Below are 17,393 nucleotides of genomic sequence, written 5' to 3' on the forward strand. Positions count from 1 at the left end.
TACAGTTTTTAGTTTATCTACCCTGTGTGTAGATGCACTGAGATCAATACAGGGAGCATTAGAGGGAGTCTTAGAGACTTCTCACTTAAAGCCAATCTGTAAAGAAAAGGCCACAGTTGATCGCTAGTTCTTTGAGTAATATATTGTCTCATTTTTTCCCTTTTTAGCCAGTTGCAACAAGAGTTTGTAGAAACAGCATATTGAAAGTTTGAAGCATCTTCAATGCCATCTATGCCTTCAGTGCCATGTTATACACTAGAATTTTTTTTCCTCTCTAGAAAAGGAATCTTGGATGAGTATAGCCAGATCACCAGTCTTGTAACAGAAGAGATTGTGAATGTCCATAAAGAGATCCAGACCTCGGTTGAACAGATAGACCCTAACTCTGAGTATAATGACTTCATAGATACTCACAGGTACACATTTTCATCTTGGTGTGCATGTTCATGCTGCTTCTTGAGAAAACCCTGCATTAAACTGCAGCACTGCTTTAAGTGATCAGAGTTGAATTTCTTTCTGTTGCGTTCCTTTTACATTGTTACTTGTAAAGCTTTATCCTAGTTTGAAAATTGTTCTACTTGGACGTACTGGCTGAAAGTCAGGTTTTTAACCTGAACAAAATTCCAGTTACTGTTATTACATGTGAAGGGCCATAACTTTGAGACTGACAGTGGACTATGACAGTCCAGATTCAGCATGAGCTAATTTACTGTCTATTTGGATGCAGTTTGCATTCTGGGCTAGACTAAGTTTCTCTGCTCTATTTCTCTTACTGTCCAAATTCTAGTTTAAAGTAGACTCTAGGTACCTCTGTATACTCTGCAGTTATTGCAAGTTGAGCAGTATCTAAGACTACAGTGTATGCAGATAATGCAAGAAAGTTTTTTACTTTAAAAATAAAACTCTATCTGCTCTCTTACTTGAACTCTTACTCTGGATTAGTGTATGCAGAAATAGTCCTAAGACTTCTTGCGTTATCTTTTCTGTTATATGTGAATTGATAGTTGTCATGTGCAGGTTTATAGCAGGATCAGCTAAGAGTGGACATGTTCGCATTGATACCCCTTGAAAACCTTGGCTGTGCTGTGATGATCTTGATTCAAAGAATTGTACGCCATTTTGTTATCTGATATGATTTTAAAACTATGTTCTTTATTCAAAGGAAAAAGAATATGTATCCAATTGCTACCTTTTATTTCATATGTAATTGTGCCTATATTCTAGTTATTAAAATAATTCAAAGCATTACTTGCTTTATGAGCTACTTAAAGATATGTTAATTTTGAAAATATATTTATTTACTAAATTAGGTCATCAGAAGTTGTTGAACAAGAAATAGAGTTTGATACATCTTTACTAGAAGAAAATGAAAACCTTCAAGCTAATGAGATCATGTGGAATAATCTAACAGCAGAAAGTTTGCAAGTCACGTAAGTCTACAAACCTTTAATCCTTTGGAAATGCTGTTATGCATTATATTCATGGTCATTCAGATCATTGCATAGCTGTGTCCTCATTTTTAAGGTCCAGTTTCTAAAAAATACTTCTCCTCAGTCCCCCAAAAAACTTGCCAGCACTTTCAATCTATTTTCCTCTCCTTGCCAGTTAATTTATACAGTGCCCCAAATCCATCATGGATCCTCCTTGGGAGCATACTGATTCATCTTCCCAAAAGTGTTTCCACATTCACTACTCTAGGAGAAATGTTGAAATCTTTTGATAAAACCACGAGTACAGTGATGTAGTCATTGATTTAAATTGCTGTGCTGAAAATTTTCATGAATATATTTATTTCACTTGTTTTGTAAGTGTTTGCTTTTGTTTTTCAAAGGAAATTCTTATTCATTATTATAACCTTTAAAATAAATTAACTTTCTAATACAGATGTAGCTGTTGTATTGCATTTCATGAAGCTTTTAGCTATTCAGGATGATAAACTACCTCACCATGTATTTTGTAATATATTGCCTAGTTAAATCTTTTCATTACTTTTACCAACTTCACCTTTCATCATTTGTTACTGGGGAACAAATCTCCTGCTGAGGTTATTATGTTCTTATTATATTATCAGCCTCAACTTTTGACATAAAATGCTCCAATGCAGTCACTTGTGAGATTGCAACTCTTAATTGTACATTTAATTTTTTTTTATATTGATCATAGCAATTTAAAATGGAAAATTAAGAATTTCATTGATTGATGATGATCGTGTTGTCTCTACTGTATTTCAGTCCATGCTTGACTTATTTGAAGTTTTTTCCTTTAGAAAACAGAACTCATCCAAATAAGGTATCAGTGGTGTGCTGTGGCTTTCTTTGAAGTTTTTAAAAAATTGTAATCTGCTTAATCAAACTATGATGCTTATTTCTTGTAGGTTTTTCTGAAAACCAAAATCATAGTGACTCCCAATAGCAGTGAGGTGTTTCAAACATAAACACATTGCAGTGTCTTCTGCAGATTATTCTAATGTTTGCATTTTCTCAACATGACAGAATCTCTGTTTTTTATTAATTCCTTTTCAAGGTCATTAATCATCCTCTCTTTTTTCCTGTGCAATCTGATTCCTTTTTGTAAGTTTTTTCCTTAATAGGTATTGAAATAACGTTCGTAATATGAAGTTTTGGCCTCCTTTGCGAGACTCCTCCTTAGTCCTGAAGCAGTTTCATTTTTCTTGTGAAAGGATCCCTTGATAAAGTCGCTCCCTTCCCTTTAAACATGCTTCTGTTTATAATACATTTTTCATCTTTACTAAATTGAGATTATTCCTGCTTAAACTATGTAAATATTGTACGTATAGATGTACTTCAGCATAACAGGAAAAATATATATACTAAATCTCCCTTTTCAATAAAGTATTACAATTTTTGAAAGATTCTACCATCCATAGCTCAAAACGAGAAATAACTTTTTCTTTGACTTGTCTTCTGTATCCCATTGTTTAGAAATAAGACATCAACATGTCTAAGTGAAAAAGATGAAATGCAGCTCTTATAGTAAATGATTCTGATGAAATTCATATTTGTGTTTATGAATGTGTGTCTGCATATTTGCCTACATTTTCAATACAATTTCCAGCGTGTCCTGTTACAAATCTTAGATTCATCCACTTTAAATTCTTTCATGAATTTGAGAGAGAAATGTTATGGTGTGGTACTGTTTTAGGAACAGGAATCAAATAACTCTTTTAAGTGTTGCTGTCTTTAAGGTGTTCACTTTCTGGTATAGATTACACTAGGACTCTAAGGAAAAAGCTGTATTAGGTCAGACCAAAGACTGACCTAACCAACTTTCTTCTCTCTTACATTAGCCAACAGGGAAGAGTCTAGGGAGAATAACAACAGGATGATCATGCAATGCTGTTTTCTCAGAATGATCTCTCAGCCTCTCATAGTTTTCAGCTCACAAATGTTTTGAGACAGAAGTAGTCTTTGTTTATAAGTCTTAGAGGTTTTTTCTTTGGTTAATTTGCGCAGTCAGTTTAAGTATGTACAAGTATCTGTTGTCCACAAAATTTTTGGTCAAGCAGTTCCAGAGATTAACTTCATACTATGTGAACCTGCTGCTTCTTAGTTTCATTTTATGGCTCTTAAGCTCTTGGTTTGGAGGAGAACAGGAACAATCTACTCCTTTCTGCTCATGGTATTGTAAACTTCTGTCATACTCCTACCCCATGATCTCTTCTTCAGAGCCATCTTTAGTTTTAGACTGTCCTTTTGCAAAATTTACTCATATCCTTTGTCAAGTTTGTCATCTTTATTTGAATGTTTTCAAGGTTACTGAGTTGTTTTTTATATGAATGACAAGAATTGCGCGGGTAATCCAGATGCATAATTTAGAGAGGCATAATGAGATTTCCTGTATTCTTGTTCTACTTTTTTGTAACAAATCCTAGAGTATCATTCTGTTTGATTTTCTGACCACGGCAGTGTATTGAGTCAGTGTTTTCATGGAATGATCTACCGTAATTCCAAGATGTCATTTCTGACTGGTAATGGTCATTTTAGAGCCATTCACTGCATAATTAATGCTTTGGGTTGTTTTTCCCCCTGTCTGTTGGCTTATTTCAGTATGCGTTGAAATTAACCTTCTAAATGAGAGTCTGGTATTATCATAAGATCCAGAATAACCCTTTTGTATTCTTCACGTTCAGCCCCTTTCCCCTACCTCAGATAAGATTGTATGGTCAGCAATGGCACTTTTTAAACTGTCTTTTTTTTTCTTTTTTTTTTGATTATTCCAAACAAATTAAGCAGTGCAGACTTTTGTGAAACTTCACTACCTTCTGGCACTGTAAAAACTGTGTATTCTTATCCTCTTTGTCCTTTTTTTAAATTGCTTTTTAGTGTAGGTGAGAACCCTTTCTTTTAGAACTGCTTAGTTCCCTCTAACTGCCTTTGCTAATATATCGTGTTAACTACGATTTAGATATATTTTGTTATAGTCATACTTTAAAACCACTACAGCCAAAAAAAACCCCACAGGTATTTGTATCAACTTACTGTGTATGAGTAGAAATTCGTAAGATAAGTATATTACATCCTTTATCCATAGATGACGACTATTTATAAAATCCATTCTGTATGTGCTGAAACAATAGAAATTTGACTGTTGATCTTTAATACTGAGATCACAGCCTTGGATCTTCAAAACACTACATCACTGTGTTTCTGCAGAGGAGAACTGCATTCAGTATCTACCAAATATAATAAATCCAGTGGACATAGTGGATTTATTTCAGAGATTTAATAGATTCAAAGATGTGTATTGTTTGGAAATCAATAATTTTGAGTTGAATTGGTTCTTTTTTTAAGTGGGGGAAAAATGACAGCTTTACATTCATGTTTAAAGGTTTTCGTAAAATATATTTTAAGGAAACATGATGAGAAAACTGGCTCACTTTTACATTTTTAGGTAAGTTTATGAATAAAGTTTTGACAGGAGGAGGTAGTTAAAAGTCAGTGTTGACTTGCCAACCTTTCTAAGTAATGAGAGAGGTATGGTGTCTCCTGATAAATGTTGATGACTCTCACTGACTGTCCTGGTGTCTACTGGGACAGAGTTAATTTTCTTCCTAGAAGATGTAATAGTGCTATGTTTGGATTTAGGATGAGAAGAATGTTGGTAACACACTGATGGTTTAGATATTGCTAAGCAGTGCTTACACCAGTCAAGGACTTTTCAGCTTCCCCTGCTCTGCCAGGGGCACAAGAAGCTGGGAAGGGGGCACAGCCAGAACAACTGACCCTGACTGACCAAAGGGCTGTTCCAGACCCTATGGTGTCATGCTCAGTTTATAAACTGGGGGGAGTTGGTTGGGGGGCAGGGATTGCTGTTTGGGGATGGGCTGGGCATCAGTCTGCAGGTGGTGGGCAATTGCTTTGTGCATCACTTGCTTGGTGTATTCTATTATCTATTCTTTTTTCTTCCTCTGTTGTCCTGTTAAACAGTCTTTATCTCAACACATGGGTTTTACTTTTTGTTTTTTTTTGACTCGCTCCCCCATCCCACCTTGGAGGGGAGGGTGAGTGAGCAGCTGTGTGGTGCTTGGTTGCTGACTGGGGTTAAACCACAACACTGACTAATATTGAGGTATTCTGAAAAGTATAACAGAATGAAAGTTTATGCTTCAAAGATGCATGCATTAAAAACTGAGAGGAGGCAACCATAATGAAGTAAGTGCTGATCAGTGGGCATACAAATTAATATCCAAATTAATTTTAAAAAATCTTCTGAAATATAAGTTCTGTAAGTACAAGCATTTATTTTTATTGATATTTGAGGCAGAGTGGTGCTAATGACTAAAGAAATATGGAGGGCAGCTTTCCAGGTAGCCAGAACCTAGTTTGAGGATGCCTACTTTCTACATTTTCTTTGGTCTCACTTTATTTGTTCTTATGCCATTGAAACCTGACAGTTTGAGATTGTGTTTTTTAAAGCTAATAAGGATTTCAGTGACTAACTGGTTAGTAATAAAACCTTTCTGTAAACTGATTTTATCCAGGAGGCACATAGGAGGCCACAAGAAACTTCCTTTGACAAACCACAACTAAGGTGATACAAGGCAGATGCAGAGATGTCAATTCTAGCCAGTTTGAATGAAAATTATTGCTTAAAACTAAAAATAGAGGTTGAATACAAGGAAGCAAGTTAGTTTGGTGTGTATATGGTTGCTTTGTTTTGTTTTCTCTAAGATAAATACAAACATCCTAAAGTATCTGAGAAGCTTTAGGGAGAACTACGTCAACTTTCTGTTTTGATCTGATGCTTCAATATAAAATCTGGTATTTTTGAAATGGTAAAATGTTTTAATATATTTTTTCTGCATGTATACACTCATACCTTCCAGTGATGAACAATATTATTAATTTAGTTTTAATTTTTTCAATGTTGGTGCTTGATCATTAGATGTAACATCTGCTTTCTGTAAATCAATTGTTATCCAATAAAATGTTGATTAAAATTTTGCTTAGAAGGCTGATCAAAAAGCAGTATCTGTGGTTACAAAATTGGTAATTACTTTTTTAGCAAGGTATTAAAAGAAAAATGTTAGTTGATACTAAATTGGAGACACAGAATAAGAAAATTCTAATTTCTGAGAAGTTCAGCATACAGATTATGATAGCCTAAAAACAATAAAAATGTTTATTAAAGAGGGAGCTGTGGGGATATTGCTTTGAGAGAAATGTTTTACGTATTTCCCTTATCTCAAAATAAACACATGCAGATGCTTGTTCATTTGGGAAATAAACTTTTATTGTTCACTATATGGCTTTTTTATAGTAATTTAAGTGTTCCAAGATAAGATCCAGGACTGTCTGAATAAAGAATATGTTTAATCAACATTGTATAAAATATATTGGGAAGAGAGAGAACTAATTCAATGTTTAGAATCAAATAATTCAGTTTGGTATATTTAGACATGTAATCTGGCTCCTAGATTCCTAAGGTCCATGTAAATTACTCTAAGTTGACCTTCTGTGCTACTGCTCAATGTGGAATGGTTTTGGGCAATAAATCTGTGCAGTGGTAAGTACTGTATGTATTTTGCCTTTGTTCCACTCTTTACTACAATAACTTTTTTATTGAAATTGGGCTTGAAAATATGGGGGAAGTGAAGTAAGATAGTTAAAGACGGATAGATGAATGCTAAGAAGGAAATGAGGTGTACATGTATTTATTTATTTATTTATTTATTAAAAATTGTTCTCCTAGCTTAACAGTTGCTTGAAGTCAACATATATATTTTGATACATATTTTAGAAGTCATCATGTGAGCCATTTATCTGCATTGTTCAAAGTGCAAATTTTAGTGTACGTTTGTTGACCTTCTGGTTATTGGAATATTTGCCAGCATAATTGCAAAGTGTCAGTTATGCTTTTAAAGTGCAAAAACCCCTTCTCTGTTAGTATCAAGTGTTCCTGTACAAGTTTTATCTTTTCTTTGAATTAACCATTACCAAAGATTGTATGGCTTTAAAAAAGTTAATTGTAGAGAAATAAATACAGATCACATTTATAACAGAAACTGTCAATTTGTATTTTTGTTATTTCTGGAGATGAATACAGCTCAGCTACTGATTCTGTGTATTTATTTAACATCTACTTCAGGAGTTGGAAGGCTTTTGTCTTTCATAAAGCATCTCATCGATTAACAGTATATTAGGAAGGCATTAATTCACAGAACTCATCACACATTCTGGAAAAAAATTTCTTGATAGGAGAGTTTGCAGGCAGCAGATCATTCTGTAACCTTGTATGTATACAGAGGCAAATATGGGATCTGTAATAGTATGGGTTAATAACATAATATAAAGGTATATCCATGAAAAAAAAAATCACCTAGCACTGAGTAAGATAATTTAAAAAGTAATGCTCCTTTTTGTCTTCGGGGAAAAAAAATTAAATGTTCCCAGAAATATACAGTTCTTGTATTCACAGCATGGGTTTCTGAAATCTATGTCTTACAGGTTAAAAACAGTAATAGAAGAACTGATTCAGACCCAGCAAACCCTTTTGAGCAAAGAGGAACTTGTGTTGGAACTAGAGAAAAAAATAGAAGAGTCCTCTAAGACTTGTGAAAAGAAGTCTGAGTAAGTCGAAATGCAATTTCAAAATATAATAATTTGAGGGAAAAGCATCTATAATGCAGTTCTTATGACTTAAGTAAGAAATAACCTCCACTAATCTTGTTCTGCATTTTTGAGAAATGATTATTGTGAAAAACAACAGTAAATTAGTTTCCCATCTCTAAAACGACCCTTACCCACTGCAGCTCCTAATTTATTGGAGAATTGATAAACTCCCTTAGTTTAATATAATTGTCATAATGTTGGGATGGCTCAAGAACTGGATCTTTGGTTAGCATTATAACTTCAGCCTGAAGGAACAGGAGGAGTGTGCTGGTTTTGGCTGGGATAGAGTTAATTTTCTTCATAGAGGCTAGTAAGAGGCTATGTTTTGGATTTGTGCTAAAAAGAGGGTTGGTAACTTAGGGATGTTTTCATTACTGCTGAGCAGTGCTTACACAGAGTCAAGGGCTTTTCTGCTTCTCACACTGCTCCGCCAGCAAGTAGGCTGGGGATGCACAAGAATTTGGGAGGGGACACAGCCAGGACAGCTGACTCCACCTGACCAAAGGGATGATTCTATGATACCCCAGTCCACAGGGCCCTGTGCTGAGCAATAAAACTGGGGAAAGAAGATGGAAGTGGGGTATGTTTGGAATGATGGCATTTGTCTTCCCAAGTGATTGTAATGCATGATGGAGCCCTGCTTTCCTGTGTGGTGCTTGGTTGCCAGCTGGGTTTAAGCCACGATGAGTCAGTTCAGATTACTTCTCTGACTGAATTAATTGTGTAGATAAAATTTTTTGAAAGACTTTTTCAGAGTCATGTGCAAGATAGGTACTCTTTCAGATGCAATAGTATTTTTGGTACTTGTCAGGTTAAGTTCATTCTTCATTGCATTTTCTTTACAAAACAGAATGGAGATCTGATATCCCTGTAGCACTGCATAGTAAATAATGAAGGTGAGGGATTAATGAGTGTTTTACAGTGCCATAAATAAAACATTACTATAAAGAATTATTCTTGGACAAGCTCTTTAGGTTTTTCTCTATCTCTGATTAGAGAAAGTATTCACATCCCAGTCTAAACTGTGGTTAATAAAGCAGATAAAGAAGCCTTCTGTCTGTAGTGATGTTTCTCATTCTTGTTGCAATCAGTCATAACCTTACTAACATGGTCATAAGTATTAGTTTACAATACCAGTGAATTGGAATTCAAGTCCTCAGGTAATCCTGTCTGCATTCACTGAAGAAGTGTTGAAGCTCTTTGTTGGAGGCATCTTGTCACTTGATACATTGGATAGTATTTCATTCATATCCAAAACTTTAAATATGTATATGATATCAATGTTTTGATTATATACTTTCCTGTTCTTTCTTTGGTGAAGTTCACATGTGCTCACAGTGTGTTTTCCAATTTTTTGTTTCTTGACCTACCTTCGTTGCCGCATGATACTTGAAGGATACACTGTATTTGAGCTAGATGACTTTTGTGGTGTGTTTTACAATTTTTTTATTGTTTTGTTATCAGTTAGCTCTCTCTGAAAATGGTTCAGACCACCCCTGCATTTCTTGCTGTTGGGTAGGCTCCTTTGGTCCTCTAGCAGAAGTTTCTGGTGTTGAGATGATTTCAGTTCAGACTGTGCCAGTACCTGTAGGTCTTATTAAAAGGCATGAAATCTGGATTAGATTTCTAGTTGTAAAATAAGCTTCCTGAAATCATCTGACTTCTGTTTAGTCATTGGTCATGCCCTCCTCAAACAGACCCCGTTTTCAACTTTTAACTGGAGTGCAGAGTGGTCAGGATGGTTTTGTATGTACTTATGGTCCCTAGAAGATGTCGTCCAACTCTTGCATGTTCTTGACTGCTGTCATAGCATATGGCACTGGCCTCAGTGCTGCAAGGCAAGGTGAAAGGTAAAGGTAATTGAGCAATAGATGAAAGCTTGCCTCTTGAACCAGAGGTCATTTTGTTGGTGCAATGCAAAGCTATCATCAGGAAAGAAAGTGAGGAGGTCCACTCCAAAGGCAAGAGCTTTAGACCCTATGTTATTGTTGAGCCGCACTCAAGGTGCTGAGCTTTGCCCTTCAGTGCTGAGGAAATCTCCTTGTCAGCTTTATCTGCACAAAATTATGATAAAAGTCTGCAAAAGCATATTTTCTGTCTCTTCACTTGAACCAGTTTGGACTTCAGCTGTCTCCCCACTTCTTTCTGACACAGCTTCAGTACCACAAGTTCTGAACTGTTTACTGACTTTGCATCAGCAGTCTGAGTTGGGGCTTGCTGTTTCTTGGTGTCTGATTCTGGCAACACTACAAACTGATCTTTGCACATACTGCACTTATCATTAGGGCATGTATGGAAGTGTTATCTCTAGGCTTCTGATTTGTGTTCCTCCTCAATATTTAGCTGTATTGGTACTATTATCCTGGAAACAGTATCCATTTGCGCCTTCAAATGATGGTAGCACCTTCAAAACAGAGTGTTTTAATTATGTTTTATTTATATATGTATATGTCATGCATATCATCTGCCCTTCTGGCATGATAGTGTGTTGAATATTTGGGGTTTGATTCAGTTCCCCTTTTTACCACTTCCCAACCTGTTGCCCTCTTTGGGTCTTGCAAGGATTTTCGCACAAGATCTCACTCTGAGGTTGCTAGTAGCTCTTGCTAGCCAGAAGGACTAAAAAGTTTGCATTTATGCAAAGCATGGGCAAATAATGTTATAGATTCTAATTCCTTATGCACAGATGGAGTGAGGAACATTCTATGTTGGATTTGTGTAAACCAGTTAGACAATAATCCATGTTGCCACAGTTTAGGAAAGAGACTAGCTTGTGGCTTTTAACTTGCAGGGTATGTCTTGTTATCTCCAAGTTACGATGAATTGAAACCATTCAGGTTTTGGGATGTCATTCTAGCCAATGTGTAATCACCAAAGCCCTGCTGATGGTGGAAGGGCGTCATATTCACAGGGTGATCTCTTTTTTCTCTCATAATGAGGACCAGATGAAAGAACATTATCTTGAGGATAATGCCAGAATAATTGTTCGTTTCTTTTTGTGATGTTCTTAAATGTGTGCAGTCTCATGCCAAACCTTGGGTTTCAGGTCTTCTAATTGTATCTTCATACATCATACTTATCCTTTTTACATGAATGATCATTCTGCTGGTTGTAAGGAGTTCTGTTCTTTGGTTACTTAGTACAATGCTCGTCTATAGGGACATGATTTTTATCTTTTCCTGCCAATAAGGATTTTATGACAGATGGTTCCCTTATCACTTTGGAACCTGTTTGAATAGTCATTTGGCTCAGCATCAGTTTGTGAAGGAACAATCTCAATATCAGTGACTTCTAAGTGTCTTTTTTTTCTCCTAGGGGAGGGATTGCAGGAAGGTATGTCTTCCAGGGTTTATCCTGAAGATACAGAGTGACAGAATACAGTGATTTTTCTTTACACTATCCTTATTCTTCATAGTCCTGGTCCTTCTACCTCCTTCATCTGCTCTCACAGACTGTGAGAACTCTGCATCTCTTTATACACCACACATCTCTAGGCTCCAGTTGAATATTTTTAAGGGTGTCTGTATTGTACTGTGGATGGTTCTGTCTGTTAGGCAGCTTCGGTCTGTCTTTGGTTTTGGTGGTTCTTTGGGATAAGAGTCATCTAGGTACCTGTAGATGTTCTAAGTGATCTTCCTCTTCACTAATGCTTGAATTATGTGTGTCTTGGAGTATTCAAGGGTAGGAGGAGTATTCAGAGAAGAGCCATGAAAACATGCAGAAGACAAAAAAAAAATTGCTTTTAGCTCCTCATGGAGTTCAATTTATTTAGCTTCATAAGAAGAATGTTAGATTGCAGTCTAGAAATACTTATGCGGTAGAGGACCTTTCAGTCCAGAAGAGACAACAGATATCTCTAACTTGACACCAGATGAATTCATACTGGATGTAAGGTGAGTTTAGTAGTGCAAATTATCATTACAACAACTATGTGGATTGCAGTGGATTTCTCATCCCTGGAAATCATAATCTAAAAAAGTATCTCTTCTCTAAAGGATGAGGAACACTAGTGCTTGTAAGTTCAATCAAAAGTCGACGAAAATAGTAGTTTCATCTATATTTATTACAACATGATTTTTGTGATAGGTTGAGAAAAGAGAATGGCAAAGTAGGTGTGTGCTTGCATTGTCTTGTAGTTTTGAAAATTTTCTAGAATTGCTTCCTGTGTTTATGGCTTTGAACAAATAATTCTGTTGAGGAATTTTTATGCTCTTAATTATTAAAGTTTAGTAAAATTTCCTTTGTTAAATGAATGGGTATAGTGAAAAAAAGAAAAACATGGTCCCATATTTCATTTTTTGTTTTTATTTTTTAAGAAACAAAGTATTTTAAATCATGTATATTTATAAATTGTTTGTTATTTTTCTCTGCAGTATTGTACTCTTGCTGAGCCAAAAGCAAGCGCTGGAAGAACTCAAGCAAACAGTTCAGCAATTAAAATGTTCTGAGGCAAAATTTGCAGCCCAGAAAGAACTACTGGAACAAAAGGTTCAGGAGAATGATGGGAAAGAGCCACCACCTGTAGTGAATTATGAAGAAGATGCCAGATCAGTCACTTCTATGGTAAGTTTTACATCTGTTTTACTGAATTGTGCAGCCTTGCTATTGTACTTTAGTCCTGGGATCAGAATCTCAAGATATTCACAGTGATGACTGAAGTGAATAAACTTCACTTTGCATTTGTGGAGATTTGTTTAACAAAACAGTTGTGTGACTTTAAAGTTGCAATAACTTGTAACACCCTCTGTATGTCTGTGGACTTGGTTTGGTCTTCTGCACACTTGGTGCTTAGATTCTCATTAGATTGTTTTATTTTCAGAAGTGTAAATCCTTAAATAGATTTTATAAACATGACTGAGTAGCTATTGATAATTTCATTGGCTGTGTTGAAGAAATGCATTCACAACTGTAGATAGAAAACTAACAGTAAAAGCTGTTGGAATCACTACAAACACTGTGTAATTGACAAATTAATATTATGTACTGTAATTGCTCTTTTCTTTAAACAGAAACAAACACTGGTTTCTTTGCAACTTATTTTTAAATGTTTACATGCTCTTAATCAAAAGGAACTTTTTGTGCTACTGCTGAGACCCCATGTAATTTAAGTGAGTACTTTACTTTGCTAATATTTTGTGTGACTTCCTTTTCTCAATTGTATGCAGCTAAGTGTAGAGATAGTAGGCCACATAAAAAAGCAAACAAACAGTACCTGTTTACTAAAGGGACAAGCGGTAGTGTTTGCTTTTATGGATTAGGTTTGACATATATGAGATGCTTGGACTTGTTTTCTTTAGAGGTTTAGCCTGCCATTTATATTGGCCCACAGAACAGTAGCTCAGTGAAATGATAATGAAATAGTTGTATCTGAGAGGAATGCTTTTGTTTTCTCTGTCTATTTGTGGAACCAAGTTTGTTTTTTTCTTCCATTCCCATTCTACAGTTACACTTGTCAGTATTCTCTTGCTTCCACTACTACTGTTTAATATTTACAAGGCACTAGCAGGTGGTTGCCATTTTCACTGGTACAAAAACTTTATTATACAAAGCTTGTATGCCGGTCATGAGGTAGGAAGAGTTAGTAAAGCACCAAAAAGTGGAGAAGGCGAAAGGAAGGATCAGGATAATGATTGTGAATGATTAAGAGGCTTGGAATCTTTTGGGGGTAGGCTATCTTATTAGTTATTTCATGTAATATCCTGTAGTATTGCTAGTGGATATTGTCTGTAAGGGTTAGTCGACATGATGAGTCTAATCAAGAGAATGGTATTCTTCCACCTCAGTTCAAGATTACTAAAGTTTGTCTTCTGCTGTCCAAATCTCTGTTTCAATGGGTGGAAGAAAATAATCCTTGCGTTTATGTACAGTATACAGGGAAGAATTCTGAGCTCTTAATTTTTTTGGAGTAAAAATTATCTATGATAATTTATCTTTCTTTTTTTTGCTGAAGAAAGTACATACTGAGATTTCTAGAATGATGCCAGAAATAATTTTTTGCATATATTAAATGTACTGAGAGTAAGAAAAATGCTGCTATTTTGGCTTCAGAGGATTTAGTCTTATAATTTGTATGTACCATGAAAAATAATGGAATATGACTTAAGTGCTGGGTGATTTCCCTTGAGTAAGTAATTTAAGAGAGGAAAATACCACTTAAGTTTTGTTTAACTTTTAAGTTGATATCCTGTGCTAGTAAAATTGACTGGTAGATACCACTGCAGTCTAATTTAAACTTTTTTTCAAATTGCTGTACCTTGAGAAGGCAGTCTTGGCTGTATCTCAGGATGAAAAAAATAATACCCTGATGGACTGTTTGTATAAATAAGCATCCTGGTGGGTTTTATAATGAGATATGTTTTTAGTAAAACTCCTTAAAATTATACAGGTGCTAAATGATCAGAAATGAAATTTTCTTGCTGCTGATGCTCATCCTGGTATTATTCAGGAAGTTCGTTGTTTCTTCAGCAAGAAATTCGTTTAGGTTTCTACTCTTTATCTGAAAGCAGTTCACCTAAACGTTGTCTGACACTACATTTGAATGTGGTTATTTATTCCTTTTCAGAAAATCATCATAAGCACTTGTTTTACAAATTCTTTTCCTAGGAATGACAAAAGCATAATTGGCTTGTGTTGTGAGCATGCATATGCAGTACATTTTCATGTATTCAGTCACACGTGGATTTTCTTGGTAATTTAAAATTAAAAATATGATATACAAAACAACTTTGTAAAGTTTCATGTCTTTCTAAGTATTTATACGGCATCATATAAACACAGCCAATTTCATAGTGGAATAGTGCACAAATTGTTTTGTTTTCCGTCTCTTACATTAGGTAACAGTACAATAGAATACTAACAAGGAATGAAATTCCGAAATGCTGTTTGATGTGGTTTTATAGACAGTGTGATGTTACTTGTGTGTAATGATTTCCTTCGTTTCCTTGTTCTTTTTTGCTTCTGTTAACTGTAAGAGGTTTCATATTTTGTTAGTGTCTTCAATATGGTTGAGTTTGGTCAATATATTTTATTGTTTGTAGAATGTTAGCAGTATATTGGTGTTTGTGTACACATTGTAAGAAAAAGGGAAATTGCTGAGTGATTCTGTTTTGTTCAATCATGACAGCAGAGCAAGGAGTTAAAATAATTCAATTTTTGGCCATTCCTGAACATTGCATTTAACAATTTTGACATCATATGTGGAAAAATAAAATGTATTTTCTTTTTTCTAGTATGTATACCTTTGTACTGAGATAACCATGCAAGACAGAGATCATTCTAATGCTGAAGATTCTACAATTTTAAAGTAATGTCTCCGAGCCCTTTAGAGTTATGCAGATATGATACTATGCACTACGTAATCGGGAGAAACATAGTTAACTTTTTCTTCTATACTTATATTAAAGTAAAGAGATAGATACTAAAAAAAAGCTGGTTAGTCCTTGTAACAGCTGGTTTTTGGCCAAGAAGTTGTAGTATCCAAATTGTTAAATATTATGTCACTTTACAAAAGTTAACCAGTAACTGGCAGCTTGAACTAACTTTTCAGTGTTTAGATATTCAGTCAAGGAATATATGACCAGTTATTTGTCTTAAGGTACATATGCTATTCTTGCTGTTTATACGATCAACAGAGCATGGCACCGTAACTAAAGCAAAGAAAACAACAGCAACAACATTTTTATATGTCTAATAATCTGACCAGAAATAAAAACATCAGGAATATCTGGAATATTGCCATGCCAGTTAAACATTTACTCAGGTAATTAAGTACAATGATGGTGGTTTGCATTTCATAGTAAGACTTTGAAATTACAGCATCAGTATTGACTTGGAAGTTGTTACAGAATAGGAAATCTTTAGGGAGTGCTTAAGGCTGGCAATAGATTTAGTTAATATAAAATTGTAATTCATTTTGTTTAGCAATAATACAGTGAAATCTGTATGCCAATTAATATGCCTTCTCCTCTTTCCTTACATGATAAAAAAAAATATTATAAAGGTGCAAACCAATTATTTTTAAGAATATGTATTTAAAACTATATGGTTTTCTCACTGTAGAAATGTTTCGTACAGATCTATTTTGCGTACTGCAGCATTATACTGAAACCACTGATAAAACTGAGACTTGCAGTACTTGAAAGACTTGTCAGCAGGTGGAGCTCAGTGCCAGAATACTAGTAATGACTGAATAATCAAAATTTTTCATCATTATGTATGTTAAAAAAAGGCATATGAGACAGAGAAATGTGGAGGAAAAAAATGTGTGTTCTCATCTATCTAACATCAAAATAATCTGAAGTGGTGGTTTGGGTTTGTTCTGATTTTTTTGTTTTTTTACAAATAATGAAATATAACGGTAATGTAGAAAGACCCTACTGCATGGTCTTCGACAGCGTGTAAGCCAACTAAAAGAGCTGCGCAGCTATACTGGCCATGGAACAACAGTGCAAAGTCACCGTTCTTTCTCCATACGCTCCAGTTTTATGTGTTGTAGCAAAATTACCCAAAGGAAAAAAAAATATAAAAGTTCACTGCGTATCTAATTAGTTTTACTATTTGTCATTCCTTTTTAAATGGCTTCAAAGATCCTGTTCTCAGTGATTGTTTTAAATGTAAGATAAGCCAGCTTTTGGTGAAGATTGTGGTAAATAAACAGAGAAGTTCTTAGTGCTTATGGAAGAAAAGATAGTAAATGCATGAAACAGTGCTGAATTACTAGTTTCATTATTTGTAAATCATTCTAAAAGTACTTTTTTATTTGCCTAATGTGAATGTTTTAGATTTCCATCCCTGCTTTCTAGAATCCTTGACTCAGTGCTCCTGCCAATAGTGTGATCAACAAACCGGTAGTCTTAGAGACTTCCTCTGCAGGTTTGGGTTTGAGGCAGATATTTTCAGGATTCTCACTGAAATTGTAATTGACAAATTTAATCAATTTGTACATTTTGAATTTTTTTAAGTCGGTTACACAGATAGGAAAGAGCACTTCTGGGAGTTGGTCATATGATTATAGTTGCTTCATTAAATGCATTTTAGATGATGTATCATAAGGCCCTGAAACATAACCCGCTGAGAGACATACCCACACTCCTAGGTGTCTCCTTTTGCCATACTGTCTCGGGCTATATGGGATTTTTATTTTCAAACAGATGCAGGGAAACAGTAAGCTGCTGTGACAGCCCATTGCAGCAGTAGCAGAAAGTTTGATGGTAGAGATAATTTTTTTTTTTTTAATTGACTCAGAAGAATTTAGGCATTCCT

The 17,393-nt window shown here is 35.0% G+C and overlaps 1 protein-coding gene across 12 annotated transcripts in view; it reads left to right on the forward strand.

Annotated features, from left to right (window-relative positions):
* Window positions 1–17,393, forward strand: part of FER (FER tyrosine kinase) — a 177,080-nt gene that overhangs the window by 33,262 nt on the left and 126,425 nt on the right. For 9 of the 12 annotated variants that reach the window (XM_035888436.1, XM_009648673.2, XM_035888437.1 and 6 more), the window contains 4 exons: window positions 279–416; window positions 1,311–1,430; window positions 7,968–8,090; window positions 12,506–12,695. In XM_035888436.1, the coding sequence (XP_035744329.1) occupies window positions 279–416; window positions 1,311–1,430; window positions 7,968–8,090; window positions 12,506–12,695 (571 nt within the window). Of the gene's footprint in view, window positions 1–167; window positions 245–278; window positions 417–1,310; window positions 1,431–2,231; window positions 5,067–6,380; window positions 7,027–7,967; window positions 8,091–12,505; window positions 12,696–17,393 lie in introns of those variants that run through there. The other 3 variants (XM_035888446.1, XM_035888444.1, XM_035888447.1) reach the window with 3 other exon arrangements.

Source organism: Egretta garzetta, unplaced genomic scaffold, assembly GCF_000687185.1.
Source record: "Egretta garzetta isolate BGI_Z169 unplaced genomic scaffold, ASM68718v1 scaffold271, whole genome shotgun sequence".
NCBI classification, from domain to species: domain Eukaryota; kingdom Metazoa; phylum Chordata; class Aves; order Pelecaniformes; family Ardeidae; genus Egretta; species Egretta garzetta.